The 16,529-nt window shown below is 37.1% G+C and overlaps 4 protein-coding genes across 4 annotated transcripts; all 4 read right to left on the bottom strand.

The window, feature by feature from the left end:
• Positions 1 to 818: 818 nt before the first annotated feature.
• Positions 819 to 3,781, bottom strand: LOC108200221 (UDP-glycosyltransferase 85A8-like). Its single transcript, XM_017368289.2, has 3 exons — positions 3,377 to 3,781; positions 2,303 to 2,399; positions 819 to 1,582 (listed from the first exon to the last, which is right to left on the bottom strand). Exons 1-3 carry the CDS (start codon positions 3,613 to 3,615, stop codon positions 938 to 940), a joined length of 981 nt encoding a protein of 326 aa, XP_017223778.2. The 5' UTR covers positions 3,616 to 3,781; the 3' UTR covers positions 819 to 937.
• Positions 3,782 to 5,664: 1,883 nt separating this feature from the next.
• LOC108200653 (UDP-glycosyltransferase 85A8) lies at positions 5,665 to 7,644 on the bottom strand. The gene is made up of 2 exons (XM_017368873.2): positions 6,984 to 7,644; positions 5,665 to 6,670 (listed from the first exon to the last, which is right to left on the bottom strand). Exons 1-2 carry the CDS (start codon positions 7,492 to 7,494, stop codon positions 5,739 to 5,741), a joined length of 1,443 nt encoding a protein of 480 aa, XP_017224362.2. The 5' UTR covers positions 7,495 to 7,644; the 3' UTR covers positions 5,665 to 5,738.
• Positions 7,645 to 11,116: 3,472 nt separating this feature from the next.
• LOC108201783 (7-deoxyloganetin glucosyltransferase-like) lies at positions 11,117 to 12,887 on the bottom strand. The gene is made up of 2 exons (XM_017370069.2): positions 12,260 to 12,887; positions 11,117 to 12,143 (listed from the first exon to the last, which is right to left on the bottom strand). Exons 1-2 carry the CDS (start codon positions 12,777 to 12,779, stop codon positions 11,215 to 11,217), a joined length of 1,449 nt encoding a protein of 482 aa, XP_017225558.1. The 5' UTR covers positions 12,780 to 12,887; the 3' UTR covers positions 11,117 to 11,214.
• Positions 12,888 to 13,955: 1,068 nt separating this feature from the next.
• Positions 13,956 to 15,744, bottom strand: LOC108202586 (UDP-glycosyltransferase 85A8-like). Its single transcript, XM_017371057.2, has 2 exons — positions 15,138 to 15,744; positions 13,956 to 15,027 (listed from the first exon to the last, which is right to left on the bottom strand). Exons 1-2 carry the CDS (start codon positions 15,688 to 15,690, stop codon positions 14,099 to 14,101), a joined length of 1,482 nt encoding a protein of 493 aa, XP_017226546.1. The 5' UTR covers positions 15,691 to 15,744; the 3' UTR covers positions 13,956 to 14,098.
• Positions 15,745 to 16,529: the final 785 nt, after the last annotated feature.

Raw genomic sequence — 16,529 nt, 5'->3', positions numbered from 1 at the left:
ATTATACATAATATGTGGCGTATGATTGATTTTATTTTTTTTTGTCAAGACGTATGGTTGATTTTGGAAATATAAATTAGTAATATAAATTTCATAATTTATATTACTAATTATTGAAGCACTATCCAGGTATTTTCATAGAGCTTTTAGTCCGTTGGTATGGTGGAAGAACTTTAGGCAATAAAAGAGGGACTAGTCATAGCAGCTGGTATGAAAATATCAAATTTTAGTATTAAATCTGATTGTGCAAATATTGTAAGTTTGTTAAAAAGTCCTACTATGGATGTAGTGACTTTGATGGTTTAGTTGATAAAATCAAAACGTTGACCCCTCGAGTAGGTTTTAAGAGTTTTGATTATGTAGCACGATCCGTTAATGGTCTTACTCATTGTTTAGTCAAAATAGCTTCATCAAGTCGAGCTAGTGCTGTATGGAATAGAGATATTCTCTCTGTTGCAAGATCTGTTTTTGTTGCAGACTTGCCAATTCCTGTGTAATTTTTTCTTTACTGAATGGAAGTCTTTGTTTTAAAAAAAGAAAATTCATAATTTAAGCTTGACTTTTTCCGGGACCCTTTAAATTGATACGTAATCAATTAAGTGGTCACTTAAAAGTTAAAAGTCATAGACGGTGAACTCATTTCAAGATGAAATTTTGACCATAATCCTCCACGAACATTTCAAGAGGATTCTCAAGTTTCATATTTTTCCGGATATTGTTCGATTCATTTTATAAATCATATTTTTATTCGTCGACGGTTCGTTAATTAATCATAAAATAAATAATAAAACCGTGTGGGCACGCTAAGTGTTTGATGATTTGATATTTAAAATTAATTTTTGATAATAAAAATCAGGTTATTAATAATACAAGAAACTTTATTAATACAGATATTTTACAGATTCAAAAAGTTCATCATGCAGCAGCAATTTCTTGACTACTTAGCTAGTAGCACCTCAGTCACCAATCTGTCCAAACTCATTGCAGAAGAACCACTAATGGCTGCAGCTGCTTCAGCTTTCTTTTTCCACTCCACTGCATTTTTCTTCATTTGCTTTCCCTTCTCTCCATCCATCAGCTCTCTCACCAGCTCCTCCACTTCATTTCTCTTGACATTATTATCAATCTCCAGTCCAATCCCCCACTCTGCACAGCTGTACTTACAGTTCGTCTGTTGATCCGAAAAGAAGGGCCAGCAAATCACAGGCACGCCGCTTGATAAGGTCTCCATCGACGAGTTCCACCCGCTGTGTGTCAAGAACCCTGCAGTGGCAGGGTGTTTCAGGACTTGTTCTTGAGAGCACCAGCTTGCCAACATGCCTCGTTCCCTCGTTTCAGCCAGAAACTCCGGTGGTACCATGGCCTCGTCGCCAGCAATAATATCAGGCCTGACAATCCACAAGAAGGGCTTGTTGCTGTTAGCTAAGCCCCATGCAAATTCTGTCAGCTGTTTTGCAGACATTGGAGTGATACTACCAAAATTCACATAAATAACTGAGTTTGCCTCTCTTTCGTCGAGCCAGTCAATGCAGCTCGTCTCTTCTTTCCACAAACTTGAGCCGATGGATGCAAGCCTAGTGTCCTGGACATGGTTCATCATGAAGTTCAGGGGCCCTATGCAGTAAATATGTGGCTGAGTGGCAGAAATCGCGTGCAGAGCATCCTCTTCAAGAGTCTCATATGTGTTTATTATTATTGCACGAGCTCTCCAATATTTTTAGGGACGTGGATATATATGTACGGATCACTTATTTTAGTAATTCAGTTACCATCTTCTGACATGAGTATAATAAGTTCAAGTTTTTAACTTTCCATCATACGATAATAGAAACAAGGAGTGCCACGTGCATCAGAATTTGGTACACTGCATATCAATAGCCATTAAAAGCCTGCTCTACCACGAGGCAAAACAAGCCATTTCCAAGGGCCTTATTTATACACATCAATACATTGTACATGTGCAATATATAAAATCACAATTTGTCAAGGGACATGTAGACAAAGACATATATATAACTATGCCTTGTTTGAAAAAAGTTATATAAATTGCCTTTACTTTGAAAAGGAAACAAAGACAGATAGCCAGGCCTTACCTTACTTCATCTTGTTCTTTCTCAAATCACAAGAATGTATTTCAAATAATTTTTACAGTTAATTATTATATTACGTAATTAAGAAAATTTATATGTGAAGGCCTAAAAATTGAAGTAGCTTGAAACTTGACTGGAGCAGCAGAGTTGGAGCCCACAGTAGTTAGTACTAGGATTTTTTTTTAAGTATGTGGTGAACGAGGGCAACATACCTTTTCCGGATTCACAAGCACGTTGATCCCCGTGATGTCATTTTCTAAAGCATCTTTCACTTTGATGGCCCTTGTCTTGAACTGATTGCATTGTTTGCTATAGCAACAGAATAAAGTATGAAGGTAACATTCACTGAGCAGATGAGCTCTAATCCACAAATAGTCGCAAATAGCAATATTTCTAATCACTTCTTAATTCAATCTAATGAATAAAAACATAGAGTATGAACTATCACACCTTTTTTCAAACCAAACACCTTAAAATGATGCAATTTTCAAACTTTTAAAAAACATTCAATTTGGTCAAAATCCGTAACGTGACCTGATTAGGTAAAGATACAGTTAATTATGGCTAAGTTAACAAAAGTAACCTTATTCGTACCTCCTTGCTAAATAACACCAAACTGAAAGTGAAAACAAAATAAAATGCTTCATCAGTTTATTTCTTAAACCAACCACTGACCGAAGCTCTATCGAATCTCACAGTATGTAAATACCCTGAATTCAAAGTTTCCCAAGCTTCCCTTAACTTGTTAACCCAAAACCGCAGATGTTAAACTTAAACCATATATAAATGTGATGGGAAGGAGATTCTAGTGTTCGGACAGTCTTCTCGCAATTGACACCGAAGCTAGTAGAAGCAGGGGGTAAAAAATAAACAGGACTTAAAGTATCCTAAATAAACATAAATTATCGGAGTGAAGAAAAATTAGTGCAAGTAACAGCTACAAGTATAGCAAGTTTACTCGAGTGGAGACAAATTAGTTTTAAGGATGTGCAGTGTATTAAACTGTATTAAACTGTAAGGCCTTGCTCCCGAGTTTTTTTAGGACAGAAAGCAAATGAATGCAAGTGAAAGCAAATGTGCATTCCCTTTCATCCCACTTTTGGAGTGAAAGTATGCTATATTTGCATCCACTTTCACTTGTTTTCCTCCTTTTAAAAAACTCGGGAGCACAAACAATAACGAAAGTTACATAAGTTTACTTCCTTTCCTCCCTAATTATAACTCGGGAGCGGGACGTAAGTATTTAAAATGGACAAAGATAGCAATGGCAAGGAAAAAGAAGATACCAGTGCTCAATGACAACAGTAACAGGGGGTTTCGTTTTGGGGGTTTTCTTAACAGGCCCAGGGGGTTTAGAGGGCTTTTCGACAAGCGCTTTCGTTTTGGGGGTTTTCTTAGCAGGAGGAGGGGGTGCAGTTGAAATAGTTGTGCTTGTGCTGCTGCTTCTCGTCACTCTTTTACTACTAATTACATCTTCTGCTGCCTTTTCGTCGGTGCTGCTTCGACTGCGTTTCTTCGGCGCCATCTTCGGTACCCCCCTCTCTCTCTCTGCCAAAACCTAGGTTTCACTTTGGAGGATGGTAAAAGTAAAAATTATTTAAAAATACCTGTCCACTTTTAATATAGTGGTGATACATATTCTCCCGCCCGTTTCAGTTTTATTCCATGCGTCGTGAAAGATCATTGATCTGATCTAAGTATCTAACCCTTTGGGTTTGGGTGATTTGTCAAAATAAAATTAAATTAGATTTAAGTCAAAATGGTCAAACCTTGCGATAATATTTCCAGAGAACTTATTTGACACTTAGTACAAGAATATCAATCTAAGGATATCTATTTACAGTAGAAACTCTTTAAATTAATACTCGGTAAATTAATAAACTCTCTAAAATAATAAATTTTTCCGGTCCCGACTTGGGCCAGTGTAAAAAATTAAAAAACTCGATAAAATAATAAGATAATAATTTTTTGGAAAATCCCTTTATAATTTTCGGTCCCAAGAAAATTATAAATTAATAATTCATAGAAAATGAAAAAATATATATTATACTTCATTAAATAATGATTCAATAGTCTTCTGTTTTCCTTTTAGATTTCTCAATACCTTTTAGATACTTTTTAAATGACAAGCCGTCTTGTGAGATATGGTTTGTATACTCTAACATATTATGTAATTTATATAAGCCAAACTCGTTTAAGAATATATTGAACACATTTTTTCTTCTTGTTTACATTTGTTGTATAATACTTCAGGAGTCATTATTGATTTCCAAAACATATGAACACAATAATTACTAATTTACCTTGAGTCCTAAAATTCGCTGCAACCTAGTCCTAAGAGATATAGACTAATTTGTCTTTTTGTTTAGTATATTAATTTGTATACAACATGTTTTTTTGTTTGGTAAGTACAGTATAATCGGTTAAAAATCTTTAAATTAATAATTATTAATTTATCAATAAATTAATAACTCTCTAAATTAATAAAATTCTCCGGTCCCGACATTATTAATTTATAGAGTTTTTACTGTACTAAGTTGTTTTTGTCACAAATTGTAGGCAAACGGCTAAAGGCACGAAAACGAGATAAATTATAACACCGGCTTTACGGATTTAAACTACTCAATCATTTTTCAAATTACATGCTCACTTTCAAAAAATCATATAATTTAAGAAAAGTAAATGATCAGAAAAAAGAAATATACAAAGTCATTAATTAAACATAATATGTGGTGTATGGTTGATTTTTTTTTTTTTTTGTCAAGACGTATGGTTGATTTTGGAAATATAAATTAGTAATATAAATTTCATAATTTATATTACTAATTATTGAAGCACGATCCAGGTATTTTCATAGAGCTTTTAGTCCGTTGGTATGGTGGAAGAACTTTAGACAATAAAAGAGGGACTAATCATAGCAGCTGGTATGAAAATATCAAATTTTAGTATTGAATCTGATTGTGCAAATGCTGTAAGTTTGTTAAAAAAATCCTACTATGGATGTAGCGACTTTGATGGTTTAGTTGATAAAATCAAAACGTTGACCTTTAGTGTAGGTTTTAAGAGTTTTGATTCTGTAGCACGATCAGTTAATGATCTTGCTCATTGTTTAGCCAAAATAGCTTCATCAAGTCGAGTTAGTGCTGTATGGAATAGAGATATTCTCTATTTTGCAGGATCTGTTTTTGTTGCAGACTTGCCACTTCCTGTATAATTTTCTCTTTACTGAATGGAAGTCTTTGTTTTAAAAGAAAACAATCTCATAATTTAAGCTTGACTTTTTCCGGGACCCTTTAAATTGATACGTAATCAATTAAGTGGTCACTTAAAAGTTAAAAGTCATAGACGGTGAACTCATTTCAAGATGAAATTTTGACCATAATCCTCCACGAACATTTCAAGAGGATTCTCAAGTTTGATATTTTTCCGGATATTGTTCGATTCAGTTTATAAATCACATTTTTATTCGTCGACGGTTCGTTAATTAATCATAAAATAAATGATAAAACTGTGTGGGCACGCTAAGTGTTTGATGTGATATTTAAAATTAATTTTTGATAATAAAAATCAGATATTAATAATACAAGAAACTTTATTAATACAGATGTTTTACAGATTCAAAAAGTTCATCATGCAGCAGCAATTTCTTTAATACTTAGCAAGTAGCACCTCAGTCACCAATCTGTCCAAACTCATTGCAGAAGAACCACTAGAAGCAGCAGCTGCTTCAGCTTTCTTTCTCCACTCCAATGCATTTTTCTTCATTTGCTTTCCCTTCTCACCATCCATCAGCTCTCTCACCAGCTCCTCCACTTCATTTCTCTTGACATTATTATCAATCTCCAGCCCAATCCCCCACTCTGCACAACTGTACTTACAATTGGTCTGTTGATCCGAAAAGAAGGGCCAGCAAATCACAGGCACGCCGCTTGACAAGGTCTCCATAGAAGAGTTCCACCCGCTGTGTGTCAGAAACCCTGCAGTGGCAGGGTGTTTCAGGACTTGTTCTTGAGAGCACCAGCTTGCCAACATGCCTCGTTCCCTCGTTTCAGCCAGAAACTCCGGTGGTACCATGGCCTCGTCGCCAGCAATAATATCAGGCCTGACAATCCACAAGAAGTGCTTGTTGCTGTTAGCTAAGCCCCATGCAAATTCAGTGAGCTGTGTTGCAGACATTGGAGTGATACTACCAAAATTCACATAAATAACTGAGTTTGGCTCTCTGTTGTCGAGCCAGTCAATGCAGCTCGTCTCTTCTTTCCACAAACTTGAGCCGATGGATGCAAGCCTAGTGTCCTGGACATGGTTCATCATGAAGTTCAGGGGTCCTATGCAGTAAATATGTGGTTGAGTGGCAGAAATCGCGTGCAAAGCATCCTCTTCAAGAGTCTCATATGTGTTTATTATGATTGCACGCGCTTTAGGAACCGCTTCAGTCTCAATTATAAAGAAGTTTAGCATGATATCATTTATGTCAGTAGTTCTCAGAAAGCTTGGAAAATACTTCAGTGTCATGCCTTTCATTCCCGGAACCCAATCAATTTTTGTATCTAGATAGCCATTTGTTACGTCGCTCATATCTGCAAAGAAACAAACAAGAAACGGAACATGAAGTTAAATCCAGTTTACTAGTTCTACTTATCCAAAAGGTTTAGATTACAATGATTTTTTTTTTTTTTTTGATTCAAGTTATAAAGATACAAAATTGGTTTAGTCTTTTTTCCCTGGTCATTTGATCAGCAGTGTAGTTTACTAAATTTACAAATTGAGATATATTATGCCCTGTATTGTTTTTTTTTTCATAAGAAACTCACACTGGTAACTTATGCAGATGAGAATTTCCATGCACAAAGGTAAATTTTTTCGAGATCTAAATCACAGAAAGAGGTCTACCTTTTAGTGGTGTGTAGCCTCTTTCCACAAGTTGATGGTACTGCATATAAGCTAAGAGGCTGCAAGCGCTTGCCGTCCACAAGAGCACCACGGGAAGACCAAATTCATCAGCAGCTTCCATAGTGAAGGTCATGATCGCATCAGAAACGATACATGTCACAGGGGGTACCCCCGAGACAGAAGAGTTGTTGAGTTTGGAGACAAGGTCTCTAAATGGAGCTAAGCAGTTGATTCGAGTGTACTTACACAAGGCAGGAATATCTTGAGTTGCATCAGGATCAGAGGCAGGTAGGCCATCTGGGATCGAGTAAAATCTGAAGTCTGGCAAGCCATCAAGGGCGTTTGGACCCCTTGATCGGATCAGACGATTATGGTTAAAGTCTGTGTTGACAAATGAAATATGAAAGCCTTTTTGGTGAAGAAGTTTGGCTAGTTTTAGCATGGGAGTTATGTGACCTTGTGCTGGATATGGAATGCACAAGGCATGAGGCTTGCTGTTGGCTTCTGACATCGAGGTAGAGCCAATGTTAATCTTTCGTAAATCCTATTATTTCTGTCTGCGCGATCAATGAGATTATGCAAGTATTTATAGCTGTTTCGTGTTTCTTTACAAGGAGGACCAAGTCGAAATCCTCTCTGTTTTTTCCTAGATTGTGTTATCAGGAAGACAGAACTGAGTTAACAAAATTTATGATCTTGATTTAGCCTGGGATTATCTTTGAGATTCCCCAGTCATTGAAAAATATAATTCTGGACCTAGTTGTGTCATGTGTATCATATTCAAATGAAACCAATTTCACCTCGAAAGTATCATCTCTGGATCTTTGTGAATTTAAAAGATTAGTTCTCATGTTGTACTAGTCTTTTAGATGCAGATAGTGCTGGTACTAACTATAGGCGGACAACGCTTGGGTCCCAGAAAATTTAGGACCCCGAAACTTAATAATCATCTTTTCTATAAATAGAAAAGCATATGGACTATATACGAATTAGGACACCATAAATTGATTTTGACTAGGCCCGTGAACTTCAGGACCGCCCTGGTGGTAGATCACTGATCTACTCTGCAGTATGGACACTGCATTTAACTATTACACTGAATTGTTGGTTTCTATATCATCACTGATAAGTCCAATGTGCACATGGCGTATTCAAGTTGGTTGTATCTAAGACAAGTCAAAAGAAGTTGGCTGATGAGTTTGCATATATATAGCCAAAGTTATTACCAGAGTGAGGCTCAAGTTGTTTATTTTTGTCATGACCACTTCCATTGGCCCGATGATTAAGTTGCCCAATTTGTTATCCAGAGGTCATTGTTTCGGACACTCTTATCTGAAAATCTGAAATGCTGGTCGTCGAATTAAAAATTTTAAAATAGCTGTGATTCCTAATTGGACCATCTTTATATTTTTTTGTATTAGATATTACTGATCTGTCGTTTGCATATGGCCGAGATGGACCGGCACCTCTGTAAAAATAATGATAATTGCGACAGACTGACAGAGCCCGTATGTAAACAAATTATTGATGAGGATAGCACAACTGTGAATCAGTGCATGGTAGGTTTATGTATTTGTCAGTCATTTGCTGATGTGCATGTGGACAGATCTTCTGAAGGAGTTCAAGATTTATAGGAACTATATAAGAATGATTCTCCTAGACAATGGGATCTTAGATTGTTTTAAGTACAGTCATTTAATTGGATAATTAAGTGGTAACTGTCTGTACCCTCTGTTTGTTAAATTTCTGCAGTATTTTTATTAATCCATTAAAATTTCAATTGAATACCATCAGATTATTCTCAAGTGTCGAAATATGGCAGACACTTGACTTTTTCTCCCATAGCACAACAATACAAGTTGATGTCATGTGAAATCATCAGATCAAAAACAACAGAAGCCCCTTGAGCAACAAGAAAAATGCGAATCCATCAACACGCCCCTTGAATAGCCTTACACTGATGAGATGTAGCATAAGGATACATGACTAACAAAATGATCACAAACAGCCATAATCAAGCATGACAGACAAGGAATTCTCCTCCAGTCTAGTTTATGCTTATGGCGAACCTCATGTCCCAATTTCTTGGCACATCCGCTGTCATTTCCAACCAGAGCAACTTAAAATAAACATATTGTTGTTGATTATAGCTTCTAAGAGATGTTAAATGCAACCAATTACTATTACTTTCCTCTGATTTAACAAACTATTACGACACGTCTAGTACAATAATAAAAAAAAACCAAGAGTAGAGTTTACTAACATTTCTTGTATTTTTTCTCGTCGTGCCAGAAAAAGGTTTTGTTGAAGTTTTTTCAGACAAGATCGAACTCTGGATCCCTTAGGTAATGAGAGATAAGTTATGAACATTCTAAATCGTTGGAAAAAGGATCATAGAAGAGAACGAAACTCAGACTTCTAGTACGAACAAGAGAATTTTTACACCTTAAACATAAGATAAAAGAGGACAAGATAGAGTTTTAAACATCCTACCAAAAGAAAAATAAACTTTTTCAAGGTGATTAATATGGAGTATTAAATATGGATTTCATACAAGAAGCTTGGTGAGCTTCTATTGTTAGTCCTCTAAAATCTGATTTAAATTAATTTTTCAGCAGAATCTCATGGACCAATTTGTTCAAATTAATTGCAGAAGAACCACCAAGGCCAGCAGCTGCTTTAGCTTTCTTTTTCCACTCCAATGCATATAGACCGCACGACCTATAGGAAGCGCTGCAGCATCATTTATAAAAAAGTTAAGCATAATATCATCGAGGTCCGTAGTTCTGATGAAAGTTAGAAAATCCTTATTGCCTGTTTGGGAAGTAGGATTTCATTTGAAATTATGGATTTGATCAAATAACTTGTTTGAGATTTTGGATTTGGAGTTCATTTGAAATCCACAGATTCAAATGTTAGTATAAATATGAGAATTTGAAATGACAACTCAATTCCTATCATTTGAAATCCGTCATTTGAAATGAAATGCATGTTTCCAAACGACCCCTTAAATTAATCAAGTACACATGTTGAATTATGTGTAGCATAAATTTTCACCAACCGGTGCTAGGTGAATTAAACTGCTAGGCCACAGGATGTCTCTTACAACTTAATTGTTCAATTGAGTTTGTTTTTTTTCCTTTTTTTAGAGGACGTTGAATTGAGTTGAGTGCAGCAAGTTTTGAGCTAAATGAGGACTGAGGAGAGTTTGATCTGTTTTTCGATAAGTCGAGATTTATAGTATTTTTTGAGCTCCAACTCGTTAACAAAGTTGTAGTCGAATTTTGTCGCTGACAAGATGAATTAAGATCACACTTGTTTGTTAACAAATACAAATTAAGGTCTATATTGATTTTACCAATCATAATCGAATTCAATCTTAAATATAAATAAATTTTCTACGAAGAAATTAGATCTTAATAAAACTTTTGATTTTTAAGTATGAAATAATAAGATATATCATACATACAATTCTATTTTTCCAGTTTTAACGAATCGAGTTTGAGTCAAACAATCTTCTAGGCCGTTTGCGAGCTCTGCTCGAACTTGTTTGCTTAGCGGATAATTTTTTTGTGTTTGAGTTCAAACTCGAATTATAAACAAATCGAACCGAACCAATCTCGAGCTTGTTCCTGAACCATTAATGTCATTACTTTGTTTGGTACACTTGTTGGTACTGGAATCTTTCACGAGCTTAATTTTCATGTGCTATTACAATCTTTCACTGAGCGCCGACAGAGTGACTTGTAACTAAGCAAAGACTTCTTATTCATACAGGATTACAGGTACAAATGCAAAGTTCAAGATGAACATTATAAAGAACCAAATTTTAACTGGATTCATTAAAAATTATCTGTGTCTGAGAATTCTGAAACTGAATAAAGTCAAATGTTAGTTTAATGTATTTTCTTCAGTGATTTTTTTTTTTGAACTTTTCTAATAACCAATGAGTCATTAATAGTCAAAATTACCCAAACAGACATCTTAAACTTAAACTCCTGACTTATCACATAAGTCATGTTAAGTCGTCACATTAAGTCATAAGTTTCGCCAAATGGGCTCTAAGCAAAGACTTTTTTTTCATAAAGGTACATATGCAAAGTTTTAGAGCTCTGGACTACAGGAAGATGGTATGAACTAAATTTTAACTGAATTGAGTAAAAATGATCTGTGTCTGAGATTTCTAAAGCTTCTGGTGCACATTGATATCGTTGCTACCACATTTTAGTTGCTACTTTTGTAGTAGCACCTCATTAACCAATCTTTCTAAATTTAGTGAAGCAGAACCATCAGGGCTAGCAGCTGCTTCAGCTTTCTTTTTCCACTCCATCGCGTTATTCTTCAATTCCTTTCCCCTTTCGCCATCCATCAGCTGCCTCACCAACTCCTCCACTTCATCTCGCTTCACATTATCATCAATCTCCAGTCCAATTCCCCATTCTGCACAGCTATACTTGCAGTTCGTCTGTTGTTCAGCGAAGAAAGGCCAGCAGATGACTGGCACGCCACTAGCAATGCTCTCAATAGTCGAATTCCAGCCACTATGAGTCAAGAACCCTCCAATGGCAGGGTGCTTCAGGACCTTTTCTTGAGAGCACCAGCCTGCCAACAGGCCTCTTTCTCTCGTTTCAGTCACAAACTCTGGCGGCACCTTGGCTGTGTCCCCTGCAATCATGTCAGGCCTTACTATCCACAAGAAGTGTTTCTTGCTGTTAGCTAAGCCCCATGCAAATTCAGTCAGCTGCTTCGTGGTCATCACAGTGATACTACCAAAATTCACATAAACAACTGAGCTTGGATCTTTTTTGTCAAGCCAGTCAAGGCAGCTATCCTCTTCTTTCCACAAACTTGAGCTGATGGACATAAGTGGATCATCCCGGATCTGATTCATGATCAAGTGCAGCGGCCCAATGGTATATACATTAGGCTGACTCGCGGAAATTGCTTTCAAAGCATCCTCTTCGAGAGTACTAAATGTGTTTATGATAAGTCCTTGAGCTTTAGGAATGGCTGCAGTCTCAGTTAAGAAGAAATTAACCATTATATCATCGACATCTGTAGTTCTAACGAAACTTGGAAAATCCTTCAGTTTCATGTCTTTCATTCCTGGAGCCCAATCAATTTTTGTATCCAGATATCCGTTTGTTTCATAGCTCTTATCTGCATAGAAAATAACAAAATCTCAAAGTTGTCCAATTCTTCAATAATGTGATAGCATTGGTAAAAGGCCAGTCTTACAAAATTTGAAGATGCATAATTTGAATATATTGATTTACCTTTTAGTGGTATATAGCCTCTTTCCACGAGTTCACGGTACTGCATATATGCTATGAGGCCGCAAGCGCTTGCAGTCCAGAAGATCACTCCAGGAATACTGAAGTGTTCAGCAGCTTTCAGGGTAAATGTCATGACCCCATCAAAAACAATACATGACACGGGTGGAACCCCGGAGACAGAAGAGTCGTTGAGTTTGGAAATAAGGTTGATCAAAGGAGGCAAGCAGTTGATAGGAGTGTACTTGCACAGGGTAGGAATATCTTGAGTTGCATCAGGATTCGAGGGTGGCAGGCCATCAGGGATGGTGTAAAATCTAAAATCAGGCAAGCCATGCAGGGCATCCGGACCACGAGATTTGATGAGGCGGTTGTGGTTGAATTCTGTGTTGACAAATGAGATGTGAAAGCCTTTGTGGTGCAGAAGTTTGGCTAGTTTGAGCATGGGAGTTATGTGACCTTGTGCAGGGAATGGAATGCACAAGACATGAGGCTTATTGGTTTCTTCAAACACTGTGCCCATTGTTCAGCTATGTTTTTGCAATATTTCAATGAGGATCTGAGATTATATATCAATAAAAAGATGATAGAAGAATTAACACCAGGGAAATCTAAACGCATTTAATTTGCCTGATATCAGAATCTAAATCTAAATGCATTTAATTTGCCCCATATCAGAATCTGAAATTCACAGCATCCACCTAATCCTGATTTGAAATATGATTGAGATATTTGAAAAGAACACTTGATGGAGGAGTGTTGGGCTGCCAAGCCCGCATAGATTTGTTTTTGGACTCCTCCCAAAAGCCCAAATACTAATGGAGTTGCTCGGCTGCTTATATTCAAAACAAATTTTCTTTATCTTTCGATGTGGAACATGGGTTGACACCCACTCAACAACGAGAACTACTTTGAGGTCGTGATGGATGGTAAGAAGGGCACCTTTCGAGGAAGAACTCCTGATCATTTTTTACTTTTATTACAGTGGAATCAACTGAGCACTGTGGCATGATCATGCTCAAAACTACTTAATCAAGTATTACTTTCATACTTTGTACATTCAAGGTGCTTAAAGATTACCTCGTGGATTATTTCTTCTGCATTTAAGGATCACCCCGTGAATTTAAGGTCTTTAAGGATCACCTCGTGAATTTAAGGTGACGTATAACCAACATTCAAAGACGACAGGAGCCTTCTTCTTCTGTCAATGAACAAAACGTGGTGACTATATGATTTTTACTGCTAAAACAGTATTTTTCCCCATTGTCTGACCATTTTCCATCTCAATAATGCTAAAAGAGACATTTGCTAATCTGATTTGAATGATTACTTAATTATTAGTTCGTGATAATGACAGATCAGGACCAATTTATACATCAGGTTGGATATCTGTAACTATTCAAAGCTCGGCCAGTGACAGATTTACACACTGACACCTTCGCGTAGTCATGAGCATAAATGAAGAATTAAAGATCCATCTACTAGCAGACTAGTGGGAATTTTTTCAAATTATCAGATTTATTTCAACCAACTTAGTTAGGTGAATCAAATAGCTAGCTTACGACATGTAATTACTTTGTTTGCTGTTTGCTGCAGTTCGTATTAAAGCTTATGTTTCATGTGGTAGAATGCAGGTCTTGCAATATTTTTTACTTTAGTTGGGCAAAATTATCTGACAAATTATGGTGATTTTACTAGATTTGGCGGAACTGATCTTTATTGCATCAAGAAGTTTGGATGAATGGGAACAATCATTTAGATGGCTTGTAGCTTTGTACGAATGATGGTTTGTAGTGGAACGTGCAACATGACTCTACGATATGTTCTGTTATCAGATTTCAACTACTTTGGTAGGAGCACCTCATTAACCAATCTGTCTAAATTTAATGAAGAAGAGCCACCAGGGCTAGCAGCTGCTTGAGCTTTCTTTTTCCACTCCATCGCGTTATTCTTCAATTTCTTTCCCCTTTCACCATCCATCAGCTGCCTCACCAAGTCCTCTACTTCATCTCGCTTGACATTATTATCAATCTCCAGTCCAATTCCCCATTCGGAACAACTATACTTACAATTGGTCTGTTGTTCAGCAAAAAAGGGCCAACAGATCACTGGCACGCCACTAGCAATGCTTTCCAGAGTCGAGTTCCACCCGCTATGTGTCAAAAACAGTCCAATGGCAGGGTGTGTCAGGACTTGTTCTTGAGAGCACCAGCTTGCCAGCATGCCTCTTTCTCTCGTCTCAGCCATGAACTCTGGAGGTACCTTGGCTGTGTCGCCAGCAACTATGTCAGGCCTGACTATCCACAGGAAGTGCTTCTTGCTATTAGCTAAGCCCCATGCAAATTCACTGAGCTGTTCAGCAGTCATGGTGGTGATGCTACCAAAATTCACATAAACAACTGAGTTTACTTCTCTTTTGTCAAGCCAATCGATGCAGCTTTCCTCTGCTTTCCACAAACTTGAGCCGATGGACATTAGTCTATCATCCTGAATTTGTTTCAACATTAAGTGCAGAGGCCCAATGGTGTAGATATGTGGTTGACTCTTGGAAATTGCTTCCAAAGCATCCTCATCAAGACTGTCAAATGAGTTTATGATAACTGCCCGAGCTTTACAAAGCGCTGCAGTCTCAGTTATGAAAAAGTTGAGCATTATGTCATTAGGGTCAGTAGTCCTAATGAAACTCGGAAAATCCTTCAGTTTCATGTCTTTCATTCCCGGAGCCCAATCAATTTTTGTATCAAGATATCCATTTGTTAGATAGCTCATGTCTGCAAAGCAAACAAAAACATTCTTAGAATTATATGATTTACTCACTAGGTTATATTAAACACGTTAAATTTACAAATTATTTATCTGCTAAATTATATGATAGGTTTACCTTTCAGTGGTGTATAGCCTCTCTCGACGAGTTGGTGGTACTGCATATATGCTATGAGGCCGCAAGTGCTTGCGGTCCAGAGCAGAATCTCAGGAATACCAAACTTTTCAGCAGCTTTCAGTGTGAAGGACATGGTTGCATCAGAAACAATACAAGTCAGAGGTGGTACCCCGAGATCCAAAGAGTCGTTGAGTTTGGATATAAGATTGCTAAAAGGAGCTAAGCAGGTAACTGGAGTGTACTTGCACAGAGTAGCAATATCTTGAGTTGCATCCGGGTCTGAGGGGGCTAGGCCATCAGGGATTGAGTAAAACCGGAAGTCTGACAAGCCATCGAGGGCCTGCTGCCCCTTAGATTTGATCAGGCGATTGTGGTTAAAGTCTGTGTACACAAATGAAATATGAAAGCCTTTGTGGTGAAGAAGTTTGGCTACTTGTAGCATTGGATTAATGTGACCTTGTGCAGGATATGGAATGCACAAGACATGAGGCTTATCGTGAGCTTCTGTCGTCGAGCCCATTCCAGTGTTTAGCTTAAGACTTCTGTTCATCATCCATGAGCAGCTGAGCTTATATACACGAATAAACCGAGAAGATTCTAAACGCAATAATTCTAGCCCATATGAGTATCTATCATCAGTGACCACACATAATGATTTTTTGTAATTGTGTGAGAGGCTGGTTCTTCCTGCTTCCAGTCCCAGAACAATTAATGTGATTAGTTGGCCAATCTGTTTGTATTGGCCAAGTTGTTACTAGAGTGACGCTTCTGTTTTCAGTGCTGAGTCAAATACATCCAGAACCTCCTGCGATTTCCTATAAATGAACCGTTATTCTGTAAAACAGAACAATTTTAAGATTTTAACCATGTTGCGATTTTTTCATATTGAGGTTCTGGTAACAAAACATTATGACAACAGACAACAACAATATTTACAACTCAAACTTCTTTCTCCATGGTTTCAAGAACTAAGTACTGTCATCGAAACCAAGACCTGGGAACAACAGTGGATAAATCTTTATCATTAGGCTATCGCGACACCCTCAGACAATGGTTCACAATTCTGTTCTTTTAAATTTTATACAACAGAGAGAAATAACTACAAAGCAGTGGGGTGACCTTAACCAGGAGGGGCTGGAGAGGATGCAGCCCTGCTAATATTTTTTTTCTGGGATTTTTATAATCGTGATTCTGCCAAGTGTTGATAAATTATGTGACCTTTTTTTAGGCGAAGTGATGGTAAATCATGAGACCTTCTATAAGGCGAGTTCGATCTTCCTATGTACCTTGAGCTAGTGAGACCAATACATACTGTGAGAGAATCCCATGAACAACCACTAGCCGAGATAGATAAGTATTTTAAAAGCTAATTAGCAGAAATTTGGACCAGCA

Source organism: Daucus carota, chromosome 9 (assembly GCF_001625215.2).
Source record: "Daucus carota subsp. sativus chromosome 9, DH1 v3.0, whole genome shotgun sequence".
Lineage (NCBI taxonomy): Eukaryota > Viridiplantae > Streptophyta > Magnoliopsida > Apiales > Apiaceae > Daucus > Daucus carota.
Note: the sequence above shows the minus strand (reverse complement) of the source record. Positions and strands in the feature narration are given on the sequence as shown.